Source organism: Bombus fervidus, chromosome 11 (assembly GCF_041682495.2).
Source record: "Bombus fervidus isolate BK054 chromosome 11, iyBomFerv1, whole genome shotgun sequence".
Lineage (NCBI taxonomy): Eukaryota > Metazoa > Arthropoda > Insecta > Hymenoptera > Apidae > Bombus > Bombus fervidus.
The window spans coordinates 12,813,398-12,840,539 of record NC_091527.1 but is presented as its reverse complement, the minus strand read 5'-3'; the positions used below and the strand labels follow the sequence as shown (position 1 = coordinate 12,840,539).

General features: G+C 38.8%; 1 protein-coding gene across 8 annotated transcripts in view; it reads left to right on the top strand.

Moving 5' to 3' along the window:
- LOC139992275 (low-density lipoprotein receptor) overlaps positions 1–26,646 on the top strand; it is a 64,046-nt gene extending 37,400 nt beyond the window's left edge. For 2 of the 8 annotated variants that reach the window (XM_072012979.1, XM_072012983.1), the window contains 11 exons: positions 7,296–7,415; positions 9,723–9,845; positions 18,025–18,257; positions 18,948–19,152; positions 19,873–20,184; positions 21,065–21,365; positions 21,622–21,913; positions 22,283–22,763; positions 23,133–23,216; positions 24,066–24,334; positions 24,482–26,646. In XM_072012979.1, coding sequence (XP_071869080.1) covers positions 7,296–7,415; positions 9,723–9,845; positions 18,025–18,257; positions 18,948–19,152; positions 19,873–20,184; positions 21,065–21,365; positions 21,622–21,913; positions 22,283–22,763; positions 23,133–23,216; positions 24,066–24,334; positions 24,482–24,526 — 2,465 coding nt within the window. In that variant the 3' untranslated portion in view covers positions 24,527–26,646. The remainder of the gene's footprint in view (positions 1–7,295; positions 7,416–9,722; positions 9,846–18,024; positions 18,258–18,947; positions 19,153–19,872; positions 20,185–21,064; positions 21,366–21,621; positions 21,914–22,282; positions 22,764–23,132; positions 23,217–24,065; positions 24,335–24,481) is intronic. The other 6 variants (XM_072012981.1, XM_072012984.1, XM_072012985.1 and 3 more) reach the window with 4 other exon arrangements.
- Positions 26,647–27,142: the final 496 nt, after the last annotated feature.

Here is a 27,142-nt window from a genome sequence, read left to right as displayed (position 1 = left end):
TTAACAAACACTGTTCCGTTCAACGTTGTACAAACATTGCTACGTGATACGCGGCGTAGATGGTTTTTTTTCCCTCTCCCTTTTTTCCATCAGGTAGATATTCGCTGTATTTCGAAAAATTTCTGACTACGAGATTCTCACATCTCTCAACGAAGAACGAATCGTAATTCACAATTGGATTAAACGATTTCTCGATTTTCGTTGATACGAGAATTTGCGTAAAGTTGAACGAACGGAAGAAACGACGACGAACGTACGATTTTAAATGAAATTTTGAAACCGTTGAGTCGTTAGACCGGGCCTGCCAAGGTTAATGTTAAACGAATCACCACCTTTCCAATCGTAGCGATAATAAATATGTTGGCGAAAAGGTTGCTGCGATCGTTCGAATACTCGCGCGAGCCGCTCTATATTAGATAAGGTATATATGTACGGGCGATGATTTCGACGAGAGCGGATAGTTCAACAAGTAGCCGATCCATAATCAAGCGTGACAGCGGTACCTTTCGTTCGGCTCTTTCGCGTCTAGCTGTCCGTTGTTCGCGCGCGTTCGAACCTCGGATAGTTGGAATTTACAGAGAGTTATTGGACATTCCAAAGTTCTGAATTTACGCTGGCGAATTACGCGGCGATCTTGACACGGAAGTCGAAAGAGCGTACGTACGCGGTTGATTTGCAATCAAAACCAATCACGGGTACTGCACCGCAGAGAGAGAGAGAGAGAGAGAGCGAGAGAGGGGGGGAGGAGGGGGAAAGAGAATATCATAATCGGTGAACCCTTTGACCCGTGGCTTAAATTACAAACGCGGTTTTATCGTTGTAATTAAATAGTTCGGTATTGACGTTGTTTCGCCTATCGATACGCTGGATAGCGTGACCTAGATGCGTGCCGTACAGATCAATTGGGTAAATTCCTATTCGTCGTACGGTTTTGCTTTGTACGCCACGCGGTCGTCGTCGTGGTTAATGGAATAGTTTGATAATGACATTCCAATGTGTGCGTAGACTGCAGCTCGGATTCACCATGACTCGCGTGTTTTCGTTTCGATCAGAACAAACAGCTTGCCGCCTATATACATATCCGGAGACGCGTGTTAACGTTTGGCGCGACTCGAAAAATTCCAAATTTCCCTTTATCGAACAGAAGGCGTACGTCGTGTCTCTGTTTATATCGCGTAAAACGATATATTTGTGATTTCGTACAGTTATAAGGTCGATATCGTTGGTCATGCAGCTATCGACCCGATCTTGGCGTTACAGCGACACCTGCTTCGCTCGTTTCGTCGTGCATGCTACGAGCGGAAGGTTGCACCGCTTCCGCGAATAGTGACATGCCGTGCGTTAAGCCAGCCCCGTAACGTCGTTCGAACGACTCGCAAACATTTCTTTAACGTCGTTCTATAAAACGTACGTTTTTTAGATCGCGCCGCTATCGATACCAAGCGGCGATACGCTCCGTCTTAAGATCGCATTTTCCTTCGCATTCCTGTCGTCTATTCTCGGGATTTCTACTTTCACGCGCATTCCTATTTTTTTCAAATCGAGAGACACAGATGGTCAAACGATAGTTCTCCTTTGGCGTGCCAAACTCCACGCTCTGTCTTCTTTCCTCGCTTTCTATTTTAATACTACGCACGCACGTGAAGTATATTTATTTCTATTAAAATCCTCTTTGTATCGTTTATTTGTTACACATTCCACTTTGTTCTTCGTTCTCTTTCTCGTTCAAGTACGTACATTAAATTTCGCGTTATCCGGTAGTTGTTTCGCGTGACGAAAACTTGATACGAAAACGAAACGTAGAACGTAGTAATAAAAAGACGCTTCGTTGTAAAATAAAGATGCGCGCAAATATCTTTTGTAGCCACGGTGAATAATAAAACGAAACTTTTCCTTTGCCGTGCTAAAGTCAACGTTCCCTTTACTTGTATTCAAATCTATATTTCATATTTATTTCGGTAAGGCTTTGCTTTTGAAATAAATACTCGAATAAGAGTGTAACAGCGCGAAAGTAGTTTATCCGATATAAATCAATTAAGTCGAACGTGACTCGAGGCCATAAAGCGCGCATTATGATAATGGTTTCCTGTTTTTTCTTTTTTTTTTCTTTCTTTTCTTTTCTTTGTCTTTGTTTTTCGTTTGGTCTTTTTTAGCAATTTCAGAGAAATTCAGAGCGTCCATGTTTGATTAATTTAGATCGTTTACTTCGTAAATAAAACGCGCGTGAGATGAAAATAATTGCGACGATGATTTTCCAAATCTAATAATACCGGAATGACAAAAGCGATTCGGTAATTTTGCGTATGTAATTGTTATCTTGAAATACGACAGCCGAGTGAAATGCTCTATAATACGAAAATATGCATCGACCGTGTCTTCGGCGTTTGTTAAAACATTCATTATCAGCATCAATAGGCAATCAAACAGATAACGCGTTAATTAACTTGACATCGAAATTAAATTTACTTCCGTGTCAATTAATCCGTTAACTAGGAAAGACGAGAGTTAATTTCTCTCCCAAATCGTCGATATTTTCGTCGTACATAACGATGCACACCGGTGTACTTATTAACGCATTGCTCCAATTAAAAAAAAACAAAAAAGAAAACAAAAAAAAAAAGAGGAAGAAGAAAAAACGTTTGCAGTTGCAAAAGTTAAAACAAATTTAATCGATACCCGTTTTCGACAATTTTTGCTTTTTTGCGCCAATTAAACCGTCAACTGGGTGACGTGCTGATGACTAATAATTTATTCGCTGCGATATCTCTGCCAAAAAAGAGAAAAAAAAAAAAAAGAAAAAAGAAAAAAATAGAAAGAAGAAAAAACAGCGTTCTATATTTATATTTGCGATAAATTGATGCCAATATTTTCTATATCAATGGATCTATCGATTGAAAATAATACAGAGTCGACTATATTATGCATATCTCTAGCGTAATAATTTATTCGACGTTGCGATATCGTTTACGAAACGCTACGAAAAAGGAAAGGGGAGAGAAACGTAATGCCGCGTATTTACTAATTCGCAGAAAATTAAAACCGATCTGCCCGATACATATGCGCTTTCGTTAATTGCTACTTTTGTGAATGAAAGAGTTTCCGAGCACGGCAAACAAAATTCAGTTAACCGGTTGAACAGAGTTTTCGAGCAACGCGGGAAAAGAAAAACAATTGGAAAAACGTAAAACGAACGAAATATTCCGTGTACATCGCGTTCTATATGTACGAGAGAACAAATTCTCGTTGCCTTTCTCGATGGGAGATAAACGTTTTCGTTGGATCGATAAACCGATCGAAGCGATCGGTGCTAAGATATAATTTTTCATTGCTCGTTATCCGACCTCTTGGCCTGACGTATTTGCAAACGGTAAATCATCGATACTATAGCATTCGCCTTAGCTCGTTCAATTTACATAACTCGTGCTCGTTGCGGCAGAGCAAACGTCTTGAATGTTTCTCGAGCGGTCTAATCAATAGCGATACCCAGCTACGTCGAGTGGCGATGAAATCGATTAATCGGTTTCCATTTTGCCTACCGATCCTGGATCCCGGTGGCTATTCATTATTACGCGGCAACAGTACGGTTTTAATATTAATTGCCCGGTCCGTCACGTGGACCCTCTTTCTATCGTTCTACAGTTTCAATATCGCGGAGCCAATTAAACGTAGAGACCGATAAAAGACGGAAATCAAAGCGGAAAGAGCGGCAGGAGCTGCTGCAGCGATGAGACGATACGATATGCAGTTCCATAAAAAGAAAAAAAAAAAAAAAAAAAAACGAAGAAAGAAAAAAAGAGAGAAAAAGTAATAGGGTAATAGGGAAAATAAACGAAGAAGAGAGGAGAGGATCGCCAGGTTGCTCCAGTTATTCGCGTACGAGACGATTAATCGAGAATATAGGGAATTAGCGGCGCGTGCAAAATGTTTGCGTGAAACTACTGCCTCCCCGCGTGGTGTTCCTTTAATCAGAAAAATATCGGCAAAAATCGGATCGTACGCGGAGCGTATGTAGGTCGTTGAAAAAGAAATCCTGGTCGTGTTACATAACGACGCGAGTTATGGAAGATTAATTACATCGGTCGGCACGTTGCTTTTTCTCCGCTAAACTGCCAGCTTTTTTGTTCTCCAAGGCCTCTGTTGTTCTGTACCGTTGATTCTTATTAGCGTTGATTAAGAAAACACAAAGTTGCTAAATACAGAGAATTCTCGCGCGATATTCTGGATTGCGCGTAGAATGTTTGAGAAATAACGTCGAAATATTTTCGGAGTGTATTTAGTTTAAAAATTCGAAGAATTTGCACGTGGCTTTCCTTCTTCGATCGGAAACTTTTTTGAATTACGAATAAACTTAAAGACGATCGTTTGCATTTATAAGCGAGAGCGTGGAAAAATACTCGTGACTTGAACCTGTTATAGGCGAGAGATTCCTATATTTCGAAAACCGGATATTCTCTATCTGTGATCAAAAATGGATATCCTTTCGAAATTTACCTTTCTAATTTTGAAACGTACGAAATCGTTTCATTTTCTATTAATTCTGCGTCGATTCTCACGCGCGGGTATACTTGATAGGTAATAAATTTGAATTCGTCGCTACCTGTTATAAACGAGAAATTTGTTCGAATCTTAAGCCATTTAATAATCTCTCGATTCTCGAAACATATCGTACGTATCTACGTTATTTACAGTTAATTTGCATATGTAACTACGCCTAATATAACGAAAATAATGTGTATCGACCCTCTCCTCTTGCCTTCGTGTTTATACGTTTGTCGTAATTCGATATTTTATCGTTGCTAACGATAAAATCGCACGACCTCTTTTCGCTACCTAATAGATGTTCGATATCTGGATTTGTCGTTATCTTTGCATAAAATTTACCATTCGTCGTTCTTATAAAAATTTATTAAAAATCATCACCTATATTAGGATATAACGATTGAAAATTATACGTAATTCTAATAATTACTACGATAAAACGCTAGTTAGAATCGGTTAACGATTAACGCGAGCATTCGCGTGATCGATGCACGAAATTGGAAATGATGTTGCATCGATAACGCGACGGGTCAAAGGCTAACGAATATTTGGGTGAACCGACTTCTCCTCCGGCACGCATCCGGCAAACATATCGGTCGACCGCGTTCGGCATCGCTTGTAATCTGCTAACGATGTCGCGTTTCTCTCGCTTTGAAATTGCACGGGGAACCGTATCGATTTTGCGACAGCGGAAGAGATATAACGTGATAACTAGCGACGTGAAAAATTGCGTTGTACCGCGAACAAGTCCGCGACAATAATAAAGGGCCTCTCTAACTGCTCTCTCGTTACCGTACAAGTAATTTCCAACCACGAAAACGGATAATAAATGGCAATTAGATTTTTATCCCACTTGCCCTTATAGCGCGATATTAGCTCGATCGTTTCCTTATCCTTAAACGAAAGAAATCGATCGTTACTTCATTTCGATTCATTTCGATCGAACATCGCTTTTCGAAACACTACGAATGACAAATTAATAACGGCCAGCCTGCGTTAAGTTGAATAGATTGGAATGCCGAAAATAACGTTGATACTTTCTCGCGGCGTTTCACAAACCGTCTTCACCGAGCACTCTTGTACTCGAGGGGAAGAAGAAAGTTGCGCGGCTCGTTGTTCCAGAATTAACAGCTTTGCTAAAAAGCTAAACAACCTGTAATATCCGATATCTAACGGTTTGCCAGAGTTTGATCAGTTCCCGAGTGCCGAGAGGCTAAGCGGATCTGATTTTCTTTTACGCAATCTTTCGTATGTATATCTAAATCGTATCGATCGCAGCTTCTTTCCTCTTTTCTTTCATACCGGTTTTACTCCGAACAAACCGACGGCTATAAGACCGGCGAGAAAGAAGCGTACACGTACGTACGTTTTCATCGGGCAAACAGTTTAGACGAGTTTCCCCTTTTTCGCTCTTTAACCACCGAGCGACGTAAATGTCAGGAAATCAACAAGAACGTACTTGTCATATTTTTGTCCGTGTGTCTTTCATATTTTATATAAAGCGGGGTAATATCGCTACGTTTGCTTTTCATTTTTTAAAATACCGCCAGATATTCCTTTTTCATAAAATGAAGCTACTTGGACGATATTATTCCACGCGTGACTTTATTGGAAAACTCGCGACATGGAGTAACGAATTTGCCTAAATGTTCAAATATTTAAAGTCATTGTCCTCGTTAGCGATGCACGCTTATTCCTTTTCAAAAGCTATCCTCTAAAGAGCTGCCAAGGATTTCTAGGGTGATACTACGAAATGAATGGTTGTCGAAAATTTGTCATCTCGCGTCATTTACGTGCGCGAAAATTATTTTAAGTATTTGACGTGTATTAAAAACGTCGCCATCGCGAAAATAAAACGAGAACCCTTAAACATGGTATCACTAGCCGGAAATTTGAGAAATCTAGCGTCACATTTGGGAAATGCCTCTGGAAGTAAAAGAGACACGATACGAATTTCTATAGAAAGACGACGCAATTTACAAGGAAAAAATATGTTAATGTAACGCTTCGCTGTTTCTTTAAAGTTTCTCAGTATCGTGTACCAGAAGTCGGCTAACGCTCGCGGAATAAAAATGTCGGAAACATCGATTCTCGCGAAAAAAGCATCGGCGGTTTTCTATCGAAAATAGGAAACACGCGCGAATAGATACGCCATCGATATTTCTCCCTCTATAGTGCGAATCGTTAAAGAGTTAAGAGAAAGTCATTTGTCAGTTAATAAGAGTGTAACCGAGGGATATCCGAGCGATGTTCTATCTTTCTCGATTAAAACGTCCTGTTCAGCATTTTTTCACCTTTTAAAAAGATCACGTACGTATATAAATAACGATAAATAAATAACTCTAAGGAAATTTAATTTTGCGTCAGAGAGACGCTGAAACCGTCAAAGGGAGATTTTCTATCGTTGGATTTCTAATTTAACGTATGAGAACCTATCCGCGAACCGACGTTCGTTCCTACGATTAAAAAAGAAAAAAGAAAAAAAAAGGAGAAAAAAAGAGAAGAAAGAAAGGAAGAAAAAGAAGAAAAGGAGAGAAAGGAGAGAAATGCTATCCTTCTCAAAAAGTTGTAACGCGAGATGGAAACAGGTTTGCTCGATCCGAGTTTAATATCGCGACTAATAAATCGGCGTGCTGATAAATTGTTGGCGAGGTTCGTCTCGCTTTTGTTCGCTTCTGTTCGCGCGCGCACGGCGACTGGTCGTGCGAAAGAATGGTTGCGAGAATGAAAAATGATAAAACGATTGCGATCGAAAGGGTCGAAACAGTGCAGCGAAACGGAGTTCGAGTGCAGCCCTGGGAGGTGCATACCGAAAACCTGGCTGTGTGATCTTCAGCACGACTGCACCGATGGGTTGGACGAGAAAAATTGCCGCAGTAAGTTGTCAATAAGTCGTAGGTTGATCGCTGGAACGAGCCAGGAAGGAGCCAAGGAGAAGCGAAATGAAAAAGAGAAAGCGATAAAAGAGAAAAGGAAAAAAAAAAAATTAAGGGAAAACTACGGAACATAAGCGACAGACGGGGATTATCCACGGTGGAATAAAAGAGCGAAAGGGTCTTGGAGTAGTAGGGTCTTGGAATCGCAAATTGCATCCCTCGACCGTTGAATTCGTTTCCCATCAAAGCGAAACCGCGACTCGACCACCGGAAACGGATAAATTGCAAAGGCAAAGTAAATATATATATATATAGGGTTTGAAATTCCGCGAACGTTTTGCCAAATTTTCGTTCTTTCCTTTTTTTCTCTCTTTAAATGCTGCCGCTTGTTCCGACGAGATGGCCGACGATAAGCTCGATAAAACGGCAAAATTTCGATGTTGCTTCGATTCCATCCCCGTTAAGTTTCTCGATAGTCGGTTGGTCTGCCACGACTAGTCTTTCGATAAGTCGATTCGTATTTAGAATATCGGCATCGTTACGATCGGCTATAATCAAAGTTGAACGGTATCTGGGTCTAAATAATTTTGGTCAGGCATAATTATTAGTTTTGTCTTTTTATCGCTTTGTATATTTTCGTATATTACGCGCGTTCTATCTATCGAAAATTCTCGTAAATTCGTAAACGTAATACACAAGCGCAAACAAATCGTGTATTTAATCGTAAAGTTCGTTCAAACCAAAGGAGGAAAAGCTAAATATTTGAAATTTAAACATCTTTTGTTCTTCGCCGAATATTATTCGAAGTTTTTGCTGCTCGTTTCGATGTATCCGTTGTCCAACGATTATTCATTTATCAGTAACCGTCGTTTATTCGTTACATCAATTCCTCTACCTATTATATAAACCGATACTGTGCTTTTTACTTTTTCAACGATTGTTTAAATAAATCGATTGGCACGTGCTAAAAGCAAATGGTTTATCCGTAGACCCATTCGTGTTATATATTTTTCGATTATTTTAATATTTTCGTGCGTTGCGTATCTTTCGTGTTTCGCGTATCTCTTGCATACCGCGCGTGAAATAGTTCTTTTTCTCGTTGGTTAAAATTTACAAGCAGGTATCGTACTGTTAATTCTACACCGTGCGTGTATTCACTTTGTTAATGCTAAACAGGTACAAAGCTGAGAGCTAAGCTTATTGAAATAAGTTGGTGCACTTTGGCCGTAACTTTCTCAGAACCGCGTCTTAGATCATCCATTAATAAGCTTTACTGGATTACGCGTTAGCCACGCGTATCTTTCGGCAATAATTTTAAAGCTTGCACGCGCGCAGCTAGTTGCATAAGGAAAACATCAGCCGAAATCGTGGACCAACGATCCTTCGAACATCCTTACCTTCGTTCTCTGAACCGAATGCTCGCGATACGAAATAGAGAAGACACGTACGCGTATCAATAGAAATATCTGAAATTTGTCTTATATCGAAAGTTAGTAGTCAAGTAAAAGTTTCTCGTTTACGATATCTCTATCGAGTAGAGATTCGCGATGAAACGAATTTTTCTTCCTAGTTTTCTATTTTATCGCTAATCCGTTGCTATTTATATTCGCATCGTGGCTTACGACGTAAGACTCGAAACGAAAGAAAATCCCTCGACGAATGTAAAAGTGTTGTAACGTTTATCCTTTCGTTACAACCAAACGTTCAAACGATATAAATTCTCGCTCTTCGGCCGAAAATGCTATGAAACTAAAACAACGTTAGGTTGAAAATAGACGGTCGACCATCGAAGCTCCGGCCACTGACATCATCTCGCAACAAGACCCGAGCTTAAATCCATTAACGCGTTCGTTCGGTATCGAACAAATTGTTGATCATAAGCGAGCGAAACAAGACGAATAATAAGAACGAAGCGATAGAAACGACGAATTTCCACCGGTATAATGGTGTTTCAACGTGGTTAATTAAATTAAGACCGGTTTAAATTGAGAAACTTTGCGCAATGGGGAAGGATAGAAGAAACGAAAGTAAATAAAAAAGGAAAGAAATATCTCGCGGACGACGTTCCTTAAGCGTCGAACAAAGCGACGGTGAGTTGAATTTTTCGCGAAACGCGGTTGACCCTGGGGATGCGATTCGCGGTTTCTCGAGACGGCTCTCCTCGCACTCGACGAAAATAGAGCTTGTCGAATGGCATTGTGCACTCGCGCGAGAGCGAAACGGGATCTCTGGCCGTGAGTGCGGTGCCGTGTGGCTGGCACCTTGTCACGAATGGAAATCACGATCCAATCGATCGTCATCTTGTAGGGACGAAGAATTGTACGGCGGATCAGTTCACGTGTCACTCGGGGAACGGCGAGTGCGTGGCACTCGCGTGGATGTGCGACGGCCATCCAGACTGTTCGGACGGTTCGGACGAGGCTGAGTGCAGTAAGATTCTGCACGGGCACTCTATTTTACGCTTACGCTTCTTCACCTAACGTTTGCTTTCTCTCGCATCCGCGCACGTTAATCGCCAATTGCGTGCTTTGATTTTTACTTACCATTCTACTTTACTTACTTTACGTCCGTTTAACGATTCCTTTGGCAGACAAGCTTAAAAAATAAGCAAGAAAACGAAAGTTTAAAAGATCGAATTAACACCGCTACGTTCGCTACGTATAGATCGGCCGTAGTGGCTACGAAAGGTGCTTGCACATCGTTGTATCTGTTGTAGCATTTACGCGGTATCTGATAGATTCCAGTATATTAAATTTCCTATCATTCGGTAGTATTAGTATAGTAGTAGTATAGACTATAAAAATTTGCCACTACGAACATGAAATATAGAATCTAACGACGAAACGTTCCGTTAAAGTATCAGGATATGCGCGGATATGTTCTGTGGTTGCGGTACGGGAATTAAAATTTTACTATTCGTTCGTAATCGAATAAACAACGTCGTTGCGAATTCCGTTGATACAAGCTACTTATTATATTACCGATGTATCTAGTCTATTAATCAATACGTACGTCACGTACAAGCAAGAGTCAACGTGTTAATTCTTACAAGACTGAATTCTCCTTTCGATCTTCCATACCATTCTGTTTTTATTCGTTACTGTCTTATCGATTGTCGTGTTTTTTTCTTTTCTTTTTCTTGTTTCAATTCAAGAGCAGTTTTACCGAAAATAAATATCGTTCAATCGGTTAAAGTAGTCGCGCAGTATCGCGTATATACGCAATACGAAGTACGCGAGAATTATCAAACGAGAATAATCAAACAGGGAAGCGAGGATGAGCGAGACATTTTTTGTTCAACGAACGCACATCGAATTCCGGTTTATCGCCCGGTAAGGTGGGAATATTTGCGAAGAATAGGACGACGCGTTTTATTTCGACGGTATCAAAATATCGTCGGTCGTGAAAAGACAAATTCGTTTAGCCGGCGTGTCACTCTCTGAAATCAATTCCGTTTCCGTACTTTATTCACCGCAACTACATCGATACGTGAATTTGATTCGTTTTATTTCGATACCGGAGCAAACTACGTTTAGCTAACTTCCATAATCAACGATCAAATATGTAAAATCGATTAACCTGCAAACGATATTAAGTAGCTACTTTTACTTTGTTTACATAATGTCGTATTATTATTACATAATTTTAACTTTACATAACGTTATGTTGTTACATTTTAACGAAATATCTTTATTTCCCTAATAAAGAAAGTTTGTACATCGATTTTTCTCAGTTTGTAGTGAAATGTTCAATTAGAAAAATTGCCGTGCTGCTTCGCATTATCGTAATCTTTAAATTTCAGCGACGGTTGCTCCAAATCCGTTACGAAAGGATAACGTAAAGTCGGATGTATCTGTGTTTATTGGACAAAGAACGTCCTCTTTGATATTCTCTGTCGTTCCTTGCTAGATAGACTCGGTAGTTTTAAAAACCGTAAAATACCTAAAATTCCGCTTCCCTCGGTGCGCTAATTAGAAAATATTATCATAGACGCATTAATTAGAAAATATTATCATTACGTTGTAAAATGTGTTGGAAGAAGAACCGATCGAACTTTCGAAAACCAAAGTCTCCAAAAATCTAAAGTTTAGCTTTAACGATGTTTAATTTATCGTAATCGTGACCCAACAGTGCAAACGATTCCTTACGAATAGACCGTTGATCTCTATGCAAATTCGTATCTTGAAAAATATAATTAAACGATAAAAGTACAGTCTCGGTAAGAAATTGTCTTATTCGCTACGTATGTATCGTATAGTTTTTCGCATTTGCGTTTTAAAATGGTAAATAAATGCATAAAAATGGACGGTAAACCCGTAGGACTTAATCCAAAATCCCGTCTAAGCTTTCTCTGTTCGAGAACGATCATCGGTGAACGTCTCGATCGAAATTCAGTTCGTCGTGTTTAGAAGATTCGGTACTAGAACGCGATTGTTGTCCCGATCCGTTCACTGCGATCTATACGTGTTTCTAACTTCATGCATTTTCAATGCGCTAATGCTGTATTCGCCTGGCTAAACAATGAATTATTAAATGTTTTGCAGCGGGGCCGAGTCGAACCGGGTCGGCTTTGCATAAATCAGTAGGAAATTCGTATTTGTCAGTTTTTCGATGAAACGCGTGAACTTTGGAAAGGTGTGCCACTCGGGGCATGTTTCTAGACCGGGATAAAATATTTGTTGTACGTTTGCCGATTACATCGAGTTGCCGTACAAAAGAGAAAAAGAAACTATCGGATCCGCTATTTTTCATTTATGCCTTTTCGAACGCTCTTCTTCCGTTCTGTCGTGCTATGAATTATGCCGTGGCAGTAATCTCGCGGTAGCTCGTGCGAGCGACGCGAAACCGCGCAACGTTCGAACCTAAGCTCTGCGCTGTTAAATCGTGTGTACACGATCAAAGAGACACAATTCCACGGTATATACTACGAGATATTCCGTAGATTCCCGTTGTACGAAGGATAATCTTAAATCAAGCAGGATATTGGCGATTAACGCGTTAAACCCTTTAACCCTCGACCGATACGACCAAGTTAAAACAGCCCCGTTATTGATTTTACCACTGTAACACGCTCTGTCTCTGAAACGTCCATGTTAATTTTCCACTTTCGGCTCGAACCGTTCGTTCCGATCGTTCGGCTCGCGGATAAAGCACGAGAAAGTTAAATTAATCGTTTATTACGGTTCAAAGTTTTCTTAACAAGTTAAACGGCCGTTAACATAAGTACGGTTACATATTTTAGTTGAAACGCACACTTGGCCAACTTGTTTAATCGAGGTCAAATTGGTCCCGCTTCGATGGTTATGTAACACGTACTTCGCCCTGTCAGTCGAGGGTTAAAATATAAAAAGGTCTGTGACGAGCATGTTTTTCCTTCTATCTCTTTTTTTTTTTTTTTTTTTTTTTGTTCCTTTTCCGTCCCTTTGTATTTTCCAAAAAGCTTTTGGGTATTTAGAAAATCTCTGTCGTTTCTCTTTTGGCTTTTGCTATTTGTTCGTTTCGATGCTTTTTCGTATTTGAGGAAATGATGAAAGAGCGCTATCAAACTGTTTGAACGCGTGTCGTACACTTATCGTGATTAATAAATTCTTTTCCTTAGATATGGTCGCTTTGGATTCGTCAAAATAAAATGTCGGATTACGTTTACAGCGAAAGTAAAAGCGTCGAGCGATTAGATTACTTACTTGGTTTCCGCTATATAGCCACGTATCTACCCGTCTTGTTTCGCGACCATGTTCGATCTATCGTATCGTGCAAATTTCGTAAAAATCCGCTCCGATTTTTTACTTCGTTTCTAAAAAGCGCCACTCAATTCCACGTCGACTTTCTCTATCTCCTTTCGCGTCTTTTATACCGATAAAAATTCTTCTCTAATTTTTATTTTGCGCTGATCGCGATATATTTGAAGCTTCGCCTTCAAAATTTAGAGTCGGCGCTTCGTATTTTGTTAACTTTTTTTCGTTCTTTGTTATTTATTTTACTTTTATTCTAAAGCAATAAAATTGAAACTTTGCCTTTAAAACTCAAACTCGACTCTTCCCATTTTTTTCTGCATTTTTTTTCTTTTTTTCTTAATATGTATCTAAAGATAATCTTTGAAAATTTCTACTTCCAACTCTCCACCCACCGAGAAATAAAATTATCGAGTTAGGGGACCGTGATGGAGTGTTAATATCGTGTTAGGTGTTGTTCGTACGACGCGTTTATTAGGGTGGATATTAAAAGTTAGAGTCGCCGGTGTCCACGTAGTAGAGGAGGAACGAAACAACCGAAAGCTGGCGACTACCTAGCTTCTGTATTTTAAGGATTAATACAGAACACCGCGTGCTTCGTAATAGTAGCATGTTGCATGCTTCCCTCTAATTAATAATTGTCGCACGTACGCAACTTCCACAACCTTGCTACTTTTTTTATTACGTTCTAAATGTAATTGTTACGATTACGAGGATCGTTTTCATTCTCTGCTAATTAGTCCGCCTCGCGCAACCGCACGATTGCCGGATTACACATAATGCTTTTTCCTCTTCGATGCTACCACTCTGATTACAGCTTTTCCCCTTTTATACTCGTATTTTATATTTATTTATCTCTATATCATCGAGTTGCCAGAGAAGCGGTTAAACGGTAAAGTTGATGGTAAAAGTGGCCTTTGTACCAGGAAATTTGAGAAATCTCGATTTCGTTGAATCTTCGTTCCGCGAGTACGGTTCTAATTCGAAAAACGACCCTGTTAACTAGTCGATAATAAGATACAAAGATACGAAAAGATATCTCCTTAAGTAACCAAACGCTATCCTATTCTATTCCATTCTAAAAAAGAAAAAAAGAAAAAAAATTCTCAAAAAAAAGTATTTTTTTCGCTCGGTTCTTTCTCATCGTAAACCTTTCCCAAGCCTTTTTCTCTTTTATCGTTCGAGGTACGTCGTATGCAGAGATTTGTCCAATTTTAAAAAACTAACTCGAGATATCATCGTGGAAGCGTGTTTCCCATGTAAATATACAACTTCCTTCGGCGTGGAGTAACCTCGAGTCATGCCCGAGCAAATTTGTCAGCGAAACTCTTTTCCCTTCCGAAAAACGCTTGGTTTCCCTTGGCAAAGCTTTGGACGACCGACTCTTCGTGGCCAGGTTGCACGAACTATACTTTTCGTATAGCTACATACACATATATACACGAGTGTGCCGAGTTTTTCGCCGCAGCGGCCCGATCCATTTTCTTCGTCACGATGATTCGCGTCTCGTTATCGTGTTCACGCTATCGTATCCGTAGTTATTTCTCTTTGTTGCGTTTTTTCCCTCGCTTCTTCGGTGGCTTGCTGAATTATCATTCGACCCTTTGCCGTTGAAAGAAACTTTATAAACGTTATATACGTACGATCGTTACCGCACGAAGAATCGTTCGGAAAATACGAAGGAACGCGGAGCGACGCGATAGTAACGCGATATTAAATATTTCGATGCTTCCATGCTATTGCAAAAGGTAAAAGAATCGTACGATACGCGATTTGTAGTAGTACTGCGGATTTTTATGCATTTATGCGAGAGTCGAAGCTGCAGAAATACGCAAGATTCGTACGATATGCAAAAATGTGTGCGCAGAATATTCGAAATGCGGTGCTTGTGGTAAAACGAGAAAGTTACCATTTCTGAATATACGCGTGTCCTAAAATGGTTCGTACTCTAAACGAACTGTTATAAAGCATACGTCGTACGTCGCACGTATTTACCGAATCTACGAATTTCTTAATCCGTTGATAGATTAAAAGTACGCGAAAATACGAAACGACGATGGATTGGTTTTTGATACGCGTCTTAAACGACGTTAATCGGAATCGTGATAGGATAGATCGAACTTATCGTGCCGTGGCCGACACGCGTGCAAATCGAAACGGCACGTCAATTGCTAATTCTATTACGTTGGAAAAGCAACAAAATTTGAGAAAATTGCACGTAGTTTTACAAAATTAGCATTTTATCGAATGATCGCATCGTTTCTTTCAGCGATTTCCTGCCATTTATCGAGTAACTCTGTAATTGCCTCGCCGAAGAACGTTTTACCTTTTTCAGCAATCAATTCTTTCGAATAGCTTTTTCACGCCTCTACGTATTTGATTCCTTGCCATTAAAAAGCTTTTACAGAGATGAAATTTTTGGAGAGTAGACGATAGTCGAGGACGAATAACGTAGCTATTTTATCTTTTTTTTTTTTCTTTTTTTAATTATTATTTCTTTAAAGTCGCATCGCCTACCATGGTCATTAGCGACTATTCGCCAACGACACACGGAGTCGCCTATCCGTGTTAATTTGATAAGCAGGATGGGGGTGAACGTTCCAGTTAAGATCCGATATCTTTCGCTTGTTCTTCATCGATGCACAAAGTAACGTTATCTCGTTGGAAAACGACACCTTTCCATTAACCGATCCCGATTTTTTCGTTTAAACGGTTACGCTTAATACTCTACGAAAGATACTTTATCGTTGTTTGGTAGAAATATAACATAACGTAATGTAATAAATACATAATCCTCTTTCAATCTTATCGAATACACGATAGAGCATAGTATGTGTACATTGACATAACATTTCTACGTTTTATCGATCGAATAACCAATCCGTTGTTGTTTCATATGTTTGCCCTGACTTTTTAATTCAGCGTTTATGAGCTTCTACGCTTTTTTCTTCTGTTTGTTTGTCTTTTTTTCTTTTCTTTTTTTTTTTTTTTTTTTGTTGCTTAGTCATAGAATATACCGATACTACTATTTGCCAGGAAAACTCTAGAACGTTGTACGTAAATGTTTTATACGCTTGATTTGGATTTTTCAATTTCAACGTGTCACAAGCGTTTATATTTTGATCGCGTTATTTCCGTATACTCTTGCCTGTCCCGTATAATATCGACACGTTCGTTAATTTTACCAAAATGTTGAAATAAAAGACTTCGAATCCCTGGAATAAACAGCGGATCGTCGCGCATTCGTAGAACGTTCAAAGAGCTTGATAGTACGCAGAAATATAATGGAAAATAGAATACTCGCTATAACGATTATGCTTTCTGCTTGTTTTTATAAAATTATAAATATGCATAAGTCTCCGCAAACTACATAGTCGTTATTCGTTGGTACAAATATCTGCAAGTTAATACCGTTTTTCCCATCGATGTGATTTACGATAGTTAGCCTGCCACTTAACTAGGAAAAAGCTTGGCGATAAATCGATAATCGTATCGAGAAGAAGAAATTCCACGTAATAACTGCAAAGGGTTGGAAACGAAATTTCGTTTGATCGTATGCACGAGTGTCATTGTAGACAGTTAAACGTCCTTTATTTCAGCGAGAATCGACGTTACGCGAGCACATTGGTCACGGAACGTTTGATTTTTCGTTCGTAGCGTTCGTGCCATTTCATCCACACGGATAAAACTCGTCTACGAGGGTAACGAACGATTCAGCTCCTGATTTCTAAGCTCATACACGAACAAGCTAGTAGTTTCTACCTGTTATGTCGTGCACTTAATGTTAAGTAACGTCGTAGTAGCGGTATGGGTCTGTCGTTGATTAAGGACCGGTTAATTATCCCGTTTAATTACGCGACTATGCCGAGAAACTTATTCCTTCCGCTACATCCTCTCGAAAGTGCAAATAGCTTCTTGCATAATTTAAACGTCGTAGCGTTCGCGACACGGCGGGCAGGGCGTGTTTGCCGTAAAAAAAGCGGAATAAAACATTAGATTTAATTCGAGTAACTAAAGTTCTTGATCCTTACGATGGTCTTTTACGCTTCGAATTTCGTTTTCGTCGGGTAACTCGCGTACGAACGAAAAATCCATGTTCACGCGCCATGTTCTTAGATACCGTTGCATATGTGTATTTCCACGTGTTTAAGCAACGTTTGCTGCTTTCTTCTCTTTTCCCCCGTTTTTTCCCTTGTTTCTTCGACGTTGTGCATCGTGTTTAAATGTTAAACTTACCGCGTAAAAGCCTTAGACCACCTGCCAAATCTTCGTTATACGTTAAACTCAAGAATTGACGGTCAGTTTGTTATCGATCGAGCTTTTAAAATATTCGTTTCCTTTACGATTCTTGGTACGAATAATTTTTGAACAAACTCGCGTCTGTTATCTTTCGTGGCACGCGGAAAGGCTTTCCTAAAATGCGTTGAAACTGGTAACGCGGATGGTCTAAGATTTTTGCGCGACGCTATAAACCAACGTGTTAACGATAGACGTAAGGAGCACGTTATTTGCATTGGATTCTTCAGCGAAACACCGGCCTCCCTTCGCGAAAACGAAGCGATATCCTTTAAAATTGGAAAAACTCAAGCTTTGTTCAATACAATTTTTAACGTTATGATATTCGATAATTTATCCGAAGAGATCGAGTTGGAAGAAATATTTCGAAATTATTAAGAGAATAATAGATACGTTAAATATGTTAAATAACGGTAAATATGTCAAAGAATAAGATTAAAGATGTTTCTTTCATATCCGTGTTAAAATACGGGTGGTTCGCTGAAAAGAAGTTTGTCGTATCGCTTTTGTCGTAGATCGTTTTTACCTTGTTTATTTGTTTATTCCATTTCTTGCGTGTACATAAAACGCGTTTTCTCCAGACGACACTTGTCGATCTGACGAGTTTACGTGCGCAAACAAGCGATGTATCCAGAGAACGTGGGTATGCGACAGCGACGACGATTGCGGAGACGGCAGCGACGAGCAAGATTGCAAACCGGTCACCTGTGGTCCGTCAGAATTCGCCTGCTCCAAGAATTATTGCATAACGTCTCGATGGAGATGCGACGGTGATTTCGATTGTCCAGATAAAATCGACGAAGTTGGATGTAAGGTAAAACATCGTCGATCGGATATTTTATTTTCATGCGATCGATATATAGTCTTTATCGGTTGCTCTTTTATCGCGAATACGTCGCGAATGGACGAATTTGTTCGTCCGTAGATTCGCGTCATTTCTCTCTCCTAACGCTTCCTATATAGTTTTATTTCTTCCAGAAGCGGCATTTTTATGAAAACCGGTCGATTAATATTTATTCCGCTCCGTTAACTTTTAACCGCATAACGAGTAAATCAAAGAAACGTAACGTTTTGTTGTCTATATTATACTAAAATATGTGGAAATATAGCGAAATCGGTCGGTCTTGCATCTAAAAATCTCAACAATCGCAGGTAGTTTCGTCATCGTTGCCGCTTTCCTAATTAGCATACCAGCGAAACTGGGCTCGCTTTGCATCTCGATTAATTAAAACTCCACAATTTCGTGTATTAGAATCAAATACCTCGAAAATAAGGTAAAACCGCGTATCGACCATTTGCTCGGCATTCGCGTCATCGTTGAGATCTTTGAAATTAACATACTCGTGAGACCGTATTCGCTTCGGTTAATTCCCAATTCGTTGAATCCTCTGCGTATCGACGTTCGCAAAAACGCAAAGAGCCGCCTAAAGTCCAGAAAATTACGAAGCGACCCGTGCGAAGGAAAGGAATGGCGCAAAGTAAAAGATTTATGAAATCTTTTTAGTATTCGAACGGCCAACGACCAAGCCATTGCAACAAGGACGAAGACTTCGACTGCGACGACGATTTCACGTGCATACACAAAAGCTGGGTGTGCGACGGTGAAAGAGACTGCCCCAACGGAGCCGACGAGTTGCCAAAACGGTGTCACAACGTTACATGCAGGCCGGATCAATTCCAATGCGGGGATCATCGTAATTGTATATCAGGTAAACTTAATTACGAGAACGTTTAACCAGCTTCCCTTTTTCGTAATTCCAGACATCGTGATTCGAAGGAGAAAATTCACGAAGAAGGAAAATCCTTCGGCTATAGTTGGCCCGAAGCGTTTATTGTATTCGTAAACGCTGCATTTAGCGTATATATTCGTAATTAGTTTTGGTAAATAACGTATGCCGTGTACTCTGTAAAATATAGATAATCGATACGTTATGACCCGATTAATTCGTGTAATTACCAGTCATCCTAATTTTGAGCAGAGAGTTTATATAAAAGCATCGCTGCCTATAGCATAGTATGAAATATTTAGTTTATTCGTTGAACGCATTTCACATACGTTGTAATGATTAATTTGGAGAAATAAAGCGCATAGATCGATACGAAGCGTAATTTTACTTTTAACGTGTTAAATTTGCTTATAGTACTCTGCTAAATAATATCTATTGGTAATGTACGCAAGATATATTATACGTTGTATACTATACTATGCTATGCCGTAGACGCGTGGACTTTCGCGTGAACGAGGAAACGAAGAATTTGTTGCGGCGAAAGCAAGTCGGTCAGAGCAGTTGTTACTCCCGTACTTGTCCGTTCTTTATTTTTCCTCCGTTTTATTCGGCATTAATTTATCATCGCGCAAAACACGCTTCTCGCCGCTTCTCCTTCGAGATTTTATCCTACGTACGTGTATATATAAAAATATTTTTCAGGCCACTTGTATTGCAACGGTAAAACGGAATGCGTAGATGGCAGCGACGAGAGAAATTGCACGGGCAAAACCACCGTTTGTGATCCGTCGACGCAATTCGAATGTAGCGAGGGCTCGTGTATCCCTCTTTCCAGCGTGTGCAACAAAAACCGTGATTGTATCGGTTGGGAGGACGAGAACGAAGAACTTTGTGGCGTGAACGAGTGTTCCAAGAACAACGGTGGATGTTCGCAAATTTGCATCGATCTGCCGATCGGCTTTCGGTGTGATTGTAACGCAGGATACAGGCTCATTGACAATAGGACTTGCGATGGTAACTTGACAAGAGTATTCCCGAAAACACGTTCTTTGTTATCGACGTTGATGTTGAAATCGTAACGATCGATATTGGCAATTTCCCGCTGTTAATTATCAATTACTTTGCATTTTTAAGTCTATCGAAGTGCATGTTAACGCGGTTTCCATGACACAGTCCCAGCCTAATTGATTGCCAAAACACCAACAACAATAGAGTGGATGATTTTAATAATTTTCCATCTTCATGATACAATATACGAATAATAAAATATAAGCTTTACGCATAAGGACGTTACTTTTTTATATTCGTTCGTTATCAATTTTTATATTCGTTTGCTTCTCGGTACAACTTTATACTTTTACCTCGCTAAATACTATACTTTTGGGTATCTTGTAACATTTTCGTTCTGTGCTTTTTTATTTGTACCTTTAAATGTCCCATAAATGCGTGAAAATCCGCGGCTTAGTTATAAAAGCTTGCGGTAAATGACAGTTGACGTGGAACAGCGCACGAATGGTTATAACGATTCAGAACGGTCAGAAAGGACGGACGGACTGAAAGCTCGCAAAGTAAAGATAACTCCAACAACAGATGATTCTTACTTGCAACGATAAGACAGCTCTGTGAAGAAAAGCTGTGACACTTTGCTCTTTTCCCTTTTTCTCGTCATACATACGCGCATCCTCTCACTCGCCTGAATACGACCATCTTCCCTCTTGTTACAACCCTCTTCTCGTTATACCTGACAAAACTCTATAAGAAAATGACGAACACGCTCCTACGATACTACAATGGTTTACTTTTCTTTTTTTCTTTCTTAAGTCTTTCTAACGGAACAAAAATAATTGTCGCAACGAAAGAGAAAGAATGTAAAAAATGGTGTTTCCCGCTTCAGATATAGACGAATGCTTGGAACCAGGCAGCTGTTCTCAGTTCTGTTTGAACGAAAAAGGCAGTTTCAAGTGCAGCTGTGCCCCGGGTTACCTTAAAGATCCCAGGAACCATACTCGTTGCAAGGCGGCGGAAGGTCACGCCAGTCTGCTCTTTACCAGAAGGCACGATATAAGAAAAGTGGCGCTGGATCGTTTGGAGATGACGAATATAGTGAAAGACACGAAAATGGCCGCGGCCTTGGATTTCGTTTTTCGCACCGGTATGATCTTCTGGAGCGACAGCAGCGAAAAGAAGATCTATAAGTAAGCAACGATGAATCGAATTTAAAAGAACGACAAAGACACGTATTTAACTTTAACATCAAACGCAAACATCTTTTCGATATGGCGTTGATCGACGCAACGTGTCGAATTTTTGAATTCTTCCTTTACGTACAAATAAAATCGCGTTTCTCGCCTACGTACATGGTGTGCATTCTGCTGCGCATCTTTGCGTCTCCTTTCCTGTAAAAAACACTTTGTTGTTACTCACATATCCGTTATCGTTATCATTGTTTAGAGCTCCGATAGACGAAGGCAACGAGCGTACAGTCGTAATCGACGATGGTTTAACAACGTCGGATGGTCTTGCCGTTGATTGGATATATAGTCATATTTATTGGACCGATTCTAAGAAGAGTACCATAGAACTGGCTAATTTCGAGGGTAATATGAGGAAGACGTTGATTCGAGATCGGGTACAAGAACCTAGAGCGATAGCTTTGAATCCACTGGAGGGATGGATGTTTTGGACCGATTGGAGCGACGAAGCTCGCATAGAAAAAGCGGGCATGGATGGATCTCATCGAACGGTAGATCCGTAATAAGATCGAAGAGAGAACGAACCTGTTATTCGATTATAATTTAACGTGTTGCGATCGTACGACTATAAGCATCTTTGCTTTATATAATAATACGCGTATATCGAATTTTTCTCAAACTCTCTCTCTCTCTCTATACATATATATATTTTAATCTCTAATCTCTTTCTAAATATATCGTAATGATTGATAAAATAATAAGATTAAACAGTAGTACTGGATAAAATTTTCAAAATTCCCTCCTACTGAGAAAGTTCATTTTTTCTTCGACCTTTTAAGACAAAAGTTAATTAAATACTTTCAGAGCAGGTCGCAAATATAAGAGTAAAGTTTCTGAAACAACGGGCTTATCGTTTGCAGGTGATAGTCGACAATGACGTACAGTGGCCAAATGGGTTGACTCTGGACTTAATTGGCAAGAAAATATACTGGGTAGACGCAAAGTTAAATATAATTGGATCGTGTAATTACGATGGTTCAGGTGTACGAACGGTTCTCTATTCTCCGGAAGTATTGAGGCATCCCTTCAGTATCACGACGTTCGAAGACTACGTTTATTGGACCGACTGGGATAAGGAGGCGATATTTAAAGCAAATAAATTTACTGGTCAATCGGTCGAAGCTGTTACGTCTCTTCGAACTCTGAAATATCCAATGGTCGTTCACGTATATCATCCGTACAGACAACCAGACGGAATGAATCAATGTCAGGCTGTGAATGGTCATTGCAGTCATTTGTGTTTACCAGCACCAAGAATTAATTCGAAATCGCCTCTTCTTAGTTGCGCTTGTCCGGACGGCCTAAGATTGTTACCGGACGGTTTGATGTGCGTGGAAAAAGGTAAGCGATACCGATGATGCCGATTATTTGTTCGTAAATTACACGCATTAATTTGATACGCATGCATTGATACGCTGAAGTCGAAAGAATGAAATCAAAGTTAGGAGGGTAATGCATGGTACATTACGATAGGAATAACGCTTACGATTTAAATACGAATACAAAATTTTAACGAAGCATGTTTACATTTTCTTTCTTTTTTTTTTTTTTTGTATTACCGTATCGTTATCGAATTGCTTTAATCGATTCATTTTTTTTTCACACTCTTGAATTATACCATGATTATCATGCTTTTGTCTTACATTTATTATTTTATTACTTATCATAATATTTTGCGTCGATGTTGCATGAATATGGGATGATATCCAGTAAGTACAACTGTAGCACCTACAACGCAAGAAATTAGTAAACCGTTCAAGAGACTCGAACCTCTCAACGTAACCACGGCTGTCCGTAAGTATATTTGCACGCGTTCTATATCATACGACTATACCTCCATAATCGATTGATCAAAAACATTTGGATATGCTTTGTAACGTGTATAGTGTTATATTAATAACGATGTGTGTATTGTTATACGAGACGCATGTTTCTAAATCGCTAAAAAATGTGGCTTTGTATATAATAAGAAGCTTGTCGTGATTGTACTTGTTAGCGATCGCTACTGACACGGCTGTTCGTGTCACGGCTGTGACGTTTAGTTTAGAATGTTTGGGCGATCGTACGAAGGGACACACTTGACGCCTAGAAGGTTGCTTTATTACTTGCCGCGAACAGTCGTGCTATAAATTAAGCATTCCAAAGAGTCTCGACTGGCGTGAAGCGCTGGCATCGAACGCCGGGCGTCAATTGTTTGGCAGACGGAGGAACGTTTTCTCGCGTGTCACCGAAGAGGCCACCTTCGATGATTCCTGAAATCGCTTTACCACCGCTCCGGAAAGGATAGACGATCCTAGGAGAGAGTCGCGAAGTTTCGTACGAGCGTTGATCGGGCTTTGTTTTTAAGGAAGCAGACCAATCGGCAATTTCGAAAACTCTCGATGAAAAGAACGACTCTCAGAGGAGACGGGTGAGACTAGCGTGATTGGAAGTAAAAAATCATTCAGTTAGTAAAGTTGAGTCGATAATTCGGTGGGTCCTTCGGCGTTGTGTAATATCCAGAAGGCCGGAAGAAATTGCTTGCAACTACCAAGCGGAGCGTACTTCTGGCCGCGACAATACCCCTTTTCAATTAGTTAGCTTTATTTTTAATTTAGTTCGCGCGTCTTTCCTTCTTTTGTCTGACCGACTAATTTGTTTTAGATCCAACGCATTCGACAGATGGAGATGGCAAAGGTGGTCTAGCGTCTGAATCCACAGACCCTGGTTTAGTCGCTGCGATAGTGATAGGCGTGGCGTCCTTAGGGCTGTTACTCCTCGCATTAGTAGCAGTATTATGCTATAGGCATTACCTTCATCGTAATGTAACGAGTATGAACTTTGATAATCCTGTGTATAGGAAAACCACAGAAGATCAATTTAGTCTTGAAAAGAATAGGTTTCCACTCCCCACTGCTACGGTTGGAGAAGAGGTAATTACTGTGTGTGATGTGTCATTTCGTTAAAAAAAAAAAAAAAAAAGAATTGTGTATGTTATTTATATACTTTTCTTTATTTATTTATCGAACCTCGATATAAATGTATATATTTTGTATAATTTTTTTGTTTAATTTCAATAGGCTCAGGAACCTTTAACGAGTCCTGGAACTAATGATTACGTTTAAGAATGAATCTGTCAATGAAACGGGCTTAGCAGGCTATTGAAATATAATGTCGACCAAGTAACACAAAAATCATGTATAAAAAAAAAAAAAAAAAAAAAAAAAGAGAGAGAAAGAGCGGTGAAGCGCATGTCGAGCGAGCCTGTCCAATAATATGCCTGCAATTGCCCACCTGCCTGCCAACTCAGCTGTGATTATGTTTATTTTTTCTTTTTTGTACTGTCTCGTTTTCTTTACAAATTTATGCATCTTGTCATTCGACTACTACTACACGTATGTGCAACATTTAGATTTGCTCCGAGGCATAAAGGGAGAAATACTTAGGTGAACTATAATTGTTGCCAAATAAGCGTTATAACCGTCAGTTATCGGATAGTTCGATAAGATACAATAAAAATCCTATTTTATAATGGTTTCTCTTTCGTTTACACGCGGTAATATGTAACATAGTGCTATTTATAAATCTATGTGGGGTCTTGATGCAACTATGTTTAAATATATAAAATATATACATACATATATATATATATATGTATATGTATATGGATATATATATAGAGAGAGAGAGAAAGAGAGAGAGAGAGAGAGAGAGAGAGAGAGAAAGAAAGAGAGAATATTTTTATCTACATGTAAGATTTTTAACTTGTTATTGTTTCACTATTTATTCTTTAAGCATATATTTTGTCGAGTATAACTTTTAGTTAGATAAATGTATACTGTTGCATTGATAGAATCTCATGTATATAACATACGAATATGCGAAGTATATAGTAGGAATAATTTTACGAATCCTTAGTAATGGTAATGAATTGTCAGAAACTTTCAATCATCATTTGTGAATTTCTTAAATTATTTGTAATAACGTTTTTTACATATATTATACAATATTTTATAGTGCCAAAAGAAAGTGTTTCAGAAATGATCGTGTTTAATGGTATTTGTAGCAATCAGAGACATTTTCTTAAACAAACGAAATCTCTTCTTTGATATATTATAAATTTAGGAATAGCAATATACTTACATTTTAATCCCAGTAATAGCTCAAACGATGGCGTTTACGTATATAAATGTATAAATCGTTCTTTTGTACATGAATACACATTTCTCCTTTTATGTCGTTTACACGATATATACAAGCAGTGTTTCCAGCACGTTCATAGAACTCTTTTTAACGACTGCCTGTGTTTGTATAAGTAGACCATATCATAGTAAAACACTTGTCGCCGATATATTCTGTTAATGTTATGATTGTAACGAAATAGATTGAAAACCAATTAGATGTAATAAGATCAGCTCAATGACACTAAGTGTGACTGCGTGTCTGTTAAAAGTAAAACTGTTGTTTAGGTATTTCAACCTACTAAAAAAAGATCAGTGTATATGTATAGAACTATCGCCTCGGGTTTAAGAGTTTTACTTATTATATATACTTTATGATTATTATATTAAATAATTAAATGTGAGACAGATATTCTTCTAGGTAAGATTATTAAAGAGTATAATGATATTATGGCGAACTAACAGCTGTGTGTATTAAGAAGTAGCAACATATTTGTTACGTATTAACATTTTTTTTTTATTTTCAACCGATAAAGTTGTTAAGTGTAGCGTATTACTGTAATAAAAAATTTTTATCTAGTAATGTTAATATAATTTAAGAAAGAAACATTGACAATTGAAAGAAGCTTGACGATTCTATTCGCGTATTATCTTCATATAGATATATTTTCTTGGAAATTGTGCGTTTTCAACAGATTTTATATCGATAATTTATTGTATCGAAAACTATCGATATACTTGCAGTCATACAAATACAGAAAAATTTGCTACTTTTTAATAAAGCACGTATTCTTACCTACAATCGAAAGAAAGCAAAGTCCAAAATTAAAATATAGAGGCTCGATGGTGATTTTAATCAAAAGATAGCAAGAGTGTGGTGAGTATCAGTTGCAATTAATTGTGTGAGTCACAAGGCATAATTTAGCCAACCTATTCGCCAAAATCGTGTCAAACATTATTTCTATGCAATATATATTATCACTACACACGCATAATATAAATATATATTATATATATAATTTATTATAATGATTATTGTATAAATAAATATATAAAATAAATCACACTATCGTTATTGTTATCATACCTACGACAATTGAAGTATGCCTTATTTTTAAAGATGTAATCTCGAAATATAATCTCGAGCACTAGGTGATTTCTTTCATGATTTAGAAATTATTGTATCTAATATAAAATAAACGCCAGACATATATATATATATATATATATATATATATAGAGAGAGAGAGAGATAATTAGGTACTGCACAGTACTTTATGTGAATTCTTCACCGCTGTTTCTGAAATGAACAACGATTTAAATTACAAAATTATTGTCAGGGTGCCTATGTGCGCGGCGATCGAGAAGAAGATAACGCAGAAGAGAGACGGCAAAATTTCTAAGAAAGTTTACACGAACCGCCGAAGATAAGGTGTTGAGAAGTTATATCGAGAAATTCGGACTGTTAGTTTATGCGGCTTGCAATAAATAATTTGAAGTTACAGCACAAGTCTTGGGAAAGTTTTCGCGTAAAATTGCCGAGAGTAAGATATCAAGAGA